General features: G+C 36.9%; 1 protein-coding gene across 8 annotated transcripts; it reads right to left on the bottom strand.

Annotated features, from left to right (window-relative positions):
* Positions 1-478: 478 nt before the first annotated feature.
* On the bottom strand, positions 479-8,499 carry LOC121265527 (pentatricopeptide repeat-containing protein At4g18975, chloroplastic). 8 transcript variants are annotated; one of them, XM_041169190.1, is made up of 9 exons: positions 8,370-8,499; positions 7,762-7,887; positions 6,015-6,105; positions 5,822-5,923; positions 5,631-5,707; positions 5,315-5,408; positions 4,972-5,106; positions 1,221-1,433; positions 479-1,058 (listed from the first exon to the last, which is right to left on the bottom strand). In XM_041169190.1, the coding sequence occupies exons 3-9, from the start codon at positions 6,075-6,077 to the stop codon at positions 858-860; spliced, it is 885 nt and encodes a 294-aa protein (XP_041025124.1). In that variant the 5' UTR covers positions 6,078-6,105; positions 7,762-7,887; positions 8,370-8,499; the 3' UTR covers positions 479-857. The 8 variants fall into 8 exon arrangements, with proteins under 8 accessions (XP_041025124.1, XP_041025121.1, XP_041025119.1 ...); XM_041169187.1 differs by having other exon boundaries at positions 4,963-5,106; positions 6,015-6,178; positions 8,370-8,498; XM_041169185.1 differs by having other exon boundaries at positions 4,963-5,106; positions 6,015-6,156; positions 8,370-8,498.
* Positions 8,500-8,895: the final 396 nt, after the last annotated feature.

Raw genomic sequence — 8,895 nt, 5'->3', positions numbered from 1 at the left:
ATGTTAATTATATTTTGTTTTTGAATTTTGCACCAGCTTACACATCAACATTATTACCTAGCCTGCCTCTAGTATTTTATGTGAACACATAATTAATATATATATATATATATAATGCAATGAGTGGATGATTGTCAATTATGATATAATATAAAAAATCATATAAAAATTATTTTATACAATATAAAAAATTAAATATATATATATAGATATGAACCAGTCCGATATTAGAAAAAAGATAACTGGAACCGAACAGATTTTGATCTGTTTTGAGAAAAATAAAACCGGTACCGGACCAAACCCACCGGTTTACTGGTTCACCGGTATTTTTTTTCACCCCTAGAGAGATCTAACTGCCATCTGCAATTCCTCTTCCTTGTTCACTACCACATCTCCATCTCCATCTCCTCATAACCGTTCCTGCATTGTCGCTAATTCAATTTTATTACTTCCACTGCATGCAGAGAAAGGTATTTGATTCCCCAAAAAATCCAATAAAATTGGATCTTCTCTACTTCAAATTGATTAAGGTTACAAGACATTAATCCTATGGAAACAGATAAATATGAAATCCTTCTATATTGTTACAACAGCAAAACTATCCTTTGTTTGTAATTACAGGGGATCTTGCCATTTATCTGTACATATTTCCATCAACAGGTCACTCCAGATTTGGATGCAGACAAAAGTCCACCCATAAGTCGTCACTTTGGACCCTAAAGGAAAGTTCAAGCGGATATTACCGGTCTAGCTGCAAGATCCATAAAATCTTGAATGGTGCTCCTCTAATTAGCAAGGTTTAACACGGAAAGCCAATGATGTGGGCCTTAATCCCGAAAGGTTCCGCTTCAATAGACTCATGCCTCATCTTCATCCCACACATCCGTTCTCACTCTGACCCTTTCCCCTTTGAAGTGGATATACTTCCATTTAGATTTGTATCTTTTGAGAACCAATTTCTTCTTATCTTCTTGACCGAGTTTCTCAAAGGCATGTGCCACTCTTCTGACAGTATCTTGATCTGGTTTTACACTCAACTCCTCCATGTCTGCAAAAATCTGAATGTTTCATAAAGAAAATGGATAGTTTAGTAGCGTCATGACCTTCTTAAGTATCTTCAATACTTTTCAAAAACATCAAGTATAAAAACAGCAAGGAAACAGAAGAAGCAGTTTCTTGCATAGAATGTAAGCAAAGTAATAAGATGGTAATACTTATACCTCTATTATCTTATCTTGCAAGCTGTGATGATCATACAAAGAGATCATCCTAGAAAACAATTGCTTTGAGATCGAACGTGTATGTACATGCAAAATCATGTTCCACAATGATTCAGCCTCATCTACTCTCTGATCCATATCAAATGCCAGTAGAAGGGTGTCATATGTTCCCATTGTTGCTCCTTGACCTTTGCTTAACATCCACTTGGCCAGCTGAAACATTACCAAGGAACATTAATTAGAATATAAGCTGGAAAATATCACATAACAAATATAGCTTATTCTACTGTGATGATTGTACAGAAAATTAGCGATAAGAGCATATAAATAGTCAATCGATTTGTCTTCTTATGCAGGTGCGTATAAAATTATAAATCACAGATCTAACCAAAATTGTATTGTTTTCCTTATGTTTTAGCAATGTAGGGTCGGTTATTCAGGAACATACAAACTTGTTATAAATATTTTATTAATAACTTGTTATATTTATAATACAATATTTTGAGTCTGAGTCCAGCTGCTTTTTACTAATAGGCAAGTAAACGCATTCACCTGAACAGGATTGAACCTGCAACCTAACCCTCCACTCTTCATTTTCAGGGGCAGACATACCATTTGGTACAAAAACCATTTGTAAGTCCTGCATTTAGCTAAAAACAAAGAGCATCACCCATATAATGGATGAATGTCAGGTAGCCCTTAATTATTATCTCATCTGAAAGACATTGTACTTCTGACAGCAGACAACGGCCACAATGTTCCGTTTTCTTTTCTTTATAATTTTCCTCTAGTCTTCGACCATGTTTGAGATTGACAGCTTGATTTTGCAGTTAGAAGCTGCATGGCAAATTAATGCAAAACTCATACCATTCACCATCAGCCCATTCAACAACCAGTGAACTGTGTAACTCATGCTATATCAAAACAAACCACTTCAGCTTGAAGCTTCAGGTTTCAGTCAGTGCATTAGATCCGGTACAAAATTAAGGCATTTAATTTAGGTATATTCCCATTACCACCATCACTACTAGCAAAATTTGTAATATCCTAGATTGAGTATATATGCATGGGAAATAGGATCCCACATTGACTAAAAGAGAAAAGTTCTTGCAATTTTTAATGACTTCATGAGGTGCCAATTGTAACATTAGCTGGTCATTTTGAACTATAATTTCAATTTTTAGATATTGCTTGAGCTTTTCTTGAGTTGTTACAAAAACTATAAATTTTAGAGCCCAAGATGAAGTCCCCAAAAGAAAGGGCAGAACACTTAACCCAAGCACTGGGTGCCTTAAGTTTCCATACCTATAGAATGAGATTTAAATATATATATATATATATAAGTAATATTAAACTTTATTGAAACTAGTAAATAGGCATAGCGAAGTATACAACTGCGAACACCTAACACCTAATTACAAGTTATAGAATGAGATATATTTCTTGGCCATCAAGTGGGATTAAGCACACCCCTTCCAAAGAACCCAATTTTCCTTTAAAGAATATGTTATTTGACCTAATGTGTTCTCACAGAACAAAAATATAAAGGGGAATTGTGATACCCCATATGATATGGATAAGGGTAGGTGGTGTATGCAATGTTTTGAATACCGTACCGGATAGCGTACCGGTCAAGGTACTGGAACGAAATATTTCGGTACCGGTACCGTTTCGGGATAGCGTTTCGGGATAACGTTTCGGGATAGTCGATCTATAAATAAATTATATATATATAAATTATATTCTAAAATAATAGTCTATATATAAATAAATTATATACAAATACATATATATATAAATTATAAATAGTATAGTCTGAATTGAGGGTTAAAAAATAAGTTTGTAGTTTGAAAAAACGAAAAAACGAAAAAAAAAAAAAAAAAAACACACAGGCCGAAATATCGGCCGGTACCGGCCGAAATATAGGCCGGTACAGGCCGAAATTGAGGCCGGTACCGGCCGAAATATAGGCCGGTACAGGCCGAAATTGAGGCCGGTATGACCGGTACCGGCCGGTACGGCCGGTATTTTGGCCGGTACGGAACAGATATAGTACCTGTACCGGCCGGACGGCCGAAACGAAAAATTTCGGCCGTACCGGCCGGTACGGTACGAAATTTAAAACTTTGGGTGTATGGGATCTGGGATCTCACATTGCTTGGGAAGGAGAAGTTCTTGCTCTTTATAAGATTTCAATGGGGCTCCAATTGTATCATTAACTAGTCTTTTTGGAATATAGGTAATGTGGTTTGGGTATTTCATTGGGGTGTTAAAAATGGTATTAGAGCCTATCCTAACCAGAAATGTGGGAATTGAGCCGTGCCACCTATAATAGACAGGACCGATGAGGACGTCGAGAATTTAAGGGGGGTAGATTGTGATACCCCATATGATATGGATAAGGGTAGGTGGTGTATTAGATCTCACATTACTTGGGAAGGAGAAGTTTTTGCTCTTTACAAGGTTCCAATGGGACTCCAATTGTATCATTGACTAGTCCTTTTGGAGTATAGGTCATGTGGTTTGGGCCTTCCATATTGGGGTATTACAAATGGTATCAGAGCCTATCCCAACTGCAAATGTGGGACTTGAGCCATGCCACCTACAATGGACAGGCCCGACGAGGACGTTGGGAATTTAAGGGGGTAGATTGTGATACCCTGTATGATATGGATAAGGGTAGGTGGTGTATGGGATCCCACATTGCTTGGGAAGGAGAAGTTCTTACTTTGGTTCCAATGGATTTCCAATTTTATCATTGACTAGTCATTTTGGAGTATAGGCCATGTGGTTTGAGCCTTCCATTGGGGCGTTACAAGGTGGGTGGTGTATGAGATCCCACATTGCTTGGGAAGGAGAAGTTCTTGCTCTTTATAAGGTTCCAATGAGACTCCAATTATATCATTGATTAGTCCTTATCGAGTATAGGCCATATGGTTTGTGTCTTTCATTGGAGCGTTACAGAAACGAAAAGATAAAGAAGATACGAGAATATATTACGATAAGTTGACATAAGACAGCTCCACTCAGCTTAGAATTTCACGTTATGTTCATCTAAGAGAGAGAAAGGGAGAGGTTTCAAGTTTTCATTGAAACACCGGCAGATAATTATCTTTTTTTTTTTTTTACAAGTAACATGCAGATAATTACCTTAAATTTAACTATTATAGAGTAAGGCCTACCTCTTGAATTATAGCAACAAGATACAGTTCACCTTTTCTAGCCAAACATAGAAACCCAAATAAGAATAGAAGTTTATTCTAAAATTGTTATACCATAAAAAATATTATAAAAACAAAACTAAACAGAGATTTCAAATAAAGAACCTAATAAGACTTAATTTACCAAAGACTAAGCAGAAGAGAGAGAGAGAGAGAGAGACAAGAAGATCAGGCCATCCTGCCATGTTAGGACATCAAGCAAGCCTAATTTTTGCTATCAATGAGGTCTGCTATTTATGGTTGTACACAAACTAAGATGACTCCAGGAGTCAGGCTCATTGAGGTCTCACATTGAGCCAGTCTAAAATGTACAACTTAGTAAATCTTACACTATATATATATATATATATATATATATATATATATATATCATAAAATCAATTTCAGTGGCTGGCACATTCAACTAATGGAATATCATTCATCTACAATTGTAATGTGGAACAGAGTTCATAAAGGTTGCAGCATGCAATCATGGATAACAGACAATAAGGTAGAAAGAACAAAGTGCACAGGTATGATACTTGAATTACAAGCTTCCATTGATTCCTCTTCCTCAAGATTCGTAAAGCCTTAGCTGCTGCAACCAGTGGGAATTCTGTCTCCCACGCAATCCATTTATCTAATGCTCCATAAACAGCTTCTTTCTCTTTAGGAAGTCCATAAAGCTTCAATATCAAAATGAAAATATGAAAAATTAAAGAAATTACAGACAGAACCTAGCACCTTTATTTCTACTTCAAATACTTGAAGATTCTTCAGAATAGTACTTTAAAACCTAATAGTATGTGTTCCTAAGGTTTACAAAAAAAAAAAAAAAAAAAATGAAAGAGAAAAAACAGCAATGAAACACCAGGAAATGATCAATTAACATACAGTTCTAACAAGACCAAGTGCCTTCTGCCCAGACCCAGCCCAATCTCTTTTCTTCCACAAGTGGTGCTCTCTCTTTCCATGCTTTATTGTTTTCCTGTATTCCAAGGAAGAAATCCGGAGTAATTGTGAAAATCTGGAAAATAACAATAGTTGTCACGACTATCCACCAAAGAACTAGACTGACATTTCATTAAGTGGTAAAGCACAACCAAACATCCATCCACACAACAAAGAAAATGGCTGAAAAATTTTGGGGAACTGCTATATTAGATATTGACAGAAGGTTCCTGAAAATGGAAAAAGATAAGTGGCATACTTCCCAACAGCTTTGGAATTAGCTAGCAGTTCTCCACCATGATTGAGTAAGCATTTCACATGGGGAACATTCAGTGCCTGCAGGTTAAAGGGGAAATTTGGAATGCAAACAAATAAATAAATGAACACTAATTCAAACAAACCCAAATCTTAGGGAAAATTAAAAAGATGAACTTAATTGTTCTTGCTTGCCTTTGCAGTGAAGATAGTAGACCTTGTTGCATTTTGAAGGAAGGAAATCGTGCACTTTGAGAGTCTGGACCTCAGCAACAGCTCCACCTCAGCTTTCTCAACCTAATGAGGCCACGAAAGAAATCCAGATGATTAAGCATGGATAACAAATAGGCAAGACAAAATAAAATAACTTTGGAACCCAACTATTCACCTGACTTATTCCTAATGAGGAGAACCGGCAGCAAAATGAATTTACACCACAGGCAATCATCATGTTCCTGCTCTTCTCCAAAATCAAGCAACTTCAACCCACAAACGAAACATGCTTAGAAAATAAATCCTTTCCCGAACTTCTGATTTATAGGTAGTTCCAACCTGTTAAAAAAACAATGGAACTTTTAAAATACCACAGTGAGACAACAAAAACATGTAAAAGGAATCACTTAGGCTGCGTTTGGATGTTGAATTGAGTTGAGTTGAGTTGAGTTAAGTTGAGATGATAAAATATTGTTAGAATATTATTTTTTAATATTATTACTATTTTTGGATTTGAAAAAATTGAATTGTTTATTATATTTTGTGTTGGGATTTGAAAAAGTTATAATGATGAGTTGAAATGAGTTTAGTTACCAAACGAAGCCTTAAGCAAGCAATGATAAAGGGAATCAACTCAATCGACAATATGGTCTGATACATCACAAAGACTTGAGTTTTAATCACAAGAAAAAAACAATAAATGGAAATCAAAAGCCGTTTATAAATCAACACAATCAGCCTTCTTAAAAGAAAAGATAAGCAATAGTTGTCACTTTCCCCAAATAACCAAGGCAATCATTGAAGTCCAAAGTTATATCTCAATATAGAATTCTAAATGAAGCACCACCAGACATCCAAAACCATCGAGAATTATTTTTTAGGATAATGGTAAGCAATAAAATAAAAAGAAAATGGAAGAAAGAAGATAGTCTTTATAGAGATGAAAGTCAAGTGTAAACTAGTTAATTGGAAGGCAAAATTTGTGAAATCGCCACTTGTTCCAAAAGCTTAAACCAATGGAAATAGGTAGATTTATTTATTTGTATTATATTATTAGCACTCACCCTCAATGAGAGAACCCAATACATGAAATATTTAATTAAATGGGGTAGAGCGTAAAGTCAAGGTTTGAAATCAGGACTTCTGCTCTGATACCATGTGAAATCACAACTTGTCCTTAAAGATTAAGCTAATAGGAAGAGTTAAATTTTTAATTTGTATTATATTCTTAACAAAATTTTCATCACTCAAACAGCCGACTATAAATGTTAACATTAGACCCGTTAACGGACAATGGGGCAAATAGCCAAAAAAGTCACCAACTGCAATGAGCTGAAAGAGTGATGTAGATGAAGAGAAGAGAAACAACAGCCATAGAAGAATAAGAAACAAAATACCAACAGCCATAGAAGCAGCTTAATTGTTTGTTAAAATTCCACATACAAAACTGACCACTTTCTTTCTTGCTTTTCATTTCTCTTGTTTTTTTATTTGTTACACATCCATGTACTTGCATACTTTTTCTCACCCTACGATTTGGCCACTCTAGTGTAGTCTCTACATACCCTTCTTCGTATTCTTCTAACTCAAAGCTAAGTGCATCAAAACAGAAAAAGCATTGACCAAGTACAATATCCACGCTAATCAATAGATTAACCCAACTTCCTTGGATTAGCTTAAATTTCACCACAACACACATTACCATTTACAAACATATTTCCGACGCATCAAAACACCAACCCACAATTTTACATCCTTCCCCTCCTCTATCCATGACATTACAAACAGAGTCCCCCAATATCAACCAACATGAAATCACCAAATCTACAAATTCCAATATACAAACAGAGATAACCCAAATTTCGAGTTGGTACCAATCAAAATTAAGATGTGGTTACGAGGTTAAAGCTCAAGTATCTTACCCAGTCTCAGAGCAGTAGTCAGTCGAATTCAAGAGCGACGCGACGCGACGCCGCCTAGAGATGATTCGTGGTGGTCTGAGGCGGTGCTGCTAGCTCTGGTGGCCTCCACTAGTCAAACGGTTTATCCTAAAACAGAAAGAGAACGAAATGAGAGAGATGGAAAGAGAGATGAGAGAAACCGAGAGGGGATTTTACGGGGTGAGAGAAACTAAACAGAGAAAACGGAGAGAAAGAGGGAGCAAGAGAATTCGGAGAGAGAGAGAGAGAGAGAGAGAGAGAGAGAGAGAGATGCCGGCGATGCAAGGCGGCGACGGCGGATGAATGAGACTGCGTGGGGAGGGGAGGCCTACTCACGGAGGGAGAGAGAAAGTGAGACCAAGTGAGATAAAGCGAGAGACGGAAGGAGGGAGAGAAACCAAAACCTAACATGCGAGGAGCAGCAGCGGCTTGTGGAGAGGGAGCGCTGCCACGCGGCGGTGCAGAGAGAGAGAGAATGAGCGCACGAGAGATACGGGTGGAGGACTTACCGGCATGGGTGGTGTTGCAATCGGCGACGGGAAACACAGAGGTGGCGAGAGAAAAAGAGACAGAGGGGGCTAAGTACTCACCGGCGGCAGCCTAGTCCGGAGGGCAGCGGGGGTGCTGGGCAGAGGTAACTGTGGGAAGAAAAGGGGGAGAGAGAAAAAAAACAAAAAGATTAAGAATTTTGTGAGGTAATTGGGCCTACGCCAATGGGCTGGATTTAATGGATTTTAGTCCGTAAGAGAACCTCTTTTTATTTAACTTTTTCGTTTCAATTATGATTTTGGCTGAAAGAATTGGACCACTAATATGTAGAGAACAAATATGGACAACGTTGGATTTTTTTTTTTTTTTTTTAAAACTTTGGGTTGTTTTTGAGGTTTACCTATAATGGGCCTTCATATGCCCTTCAGCCCACTCTTTTTTTCCCACAAATTTAATAAATGAAGTACGCTTTAGGATGAAAACTAAGATCCAACTAAAATCATTTGAAGAATAATCATATTTGACTATCTTATAACTTATTTTACAATCATTCAATAGAGTAATACTATGATGTCGAGGGATATAGATCTAAATATGCTGAGTTGACAGATTCGACATTGATGGCAC

Source organism: Juglans microcarpa x Juglans regia, chromosome 5D, assembly GCF_004785595.1.
Source record: "Juglans microcarpa x Juglans regia isolate MS1-56 chromosome 5D, Jm3101_v1.0, whole genome shotgun sequence".
Lineage (NCBI taxonomy): Eukaryota > Viridiplantae > Streptophyta > Magnoliopsida > Fagales > Juglandaceae > Juglans > Juglans microcarpa x Juglans regia.
This window is presented reverse-complemented; position numbering and strand designations above follow the sequence as displayed.

Bases quoted from the DNA above. Each gene is read 5' to 3' on its own strand.
- LOC121265527 (XM_041169187.1), bottom strand. From the start codon at position 6,077: ATGATGATTGCCTGTGGTGTAAATTCATTTTGCTGCCGGTTCTCCTCA. The intron at 5,708-5,821 runs GCAAGCAAGAAC...TTTAACCTGCAG, and splicing joins CTACTATCTTCACTGCAAAG to GCACTGAATGTTCCCCATGT. The intron at 5,409-5,630 runs GTATGCCACTTA...CTTGGAATACAG, and splicing joins AATTCCAAAGCTGTTGGGAA to GAAAACAATAAAGCATGGAA.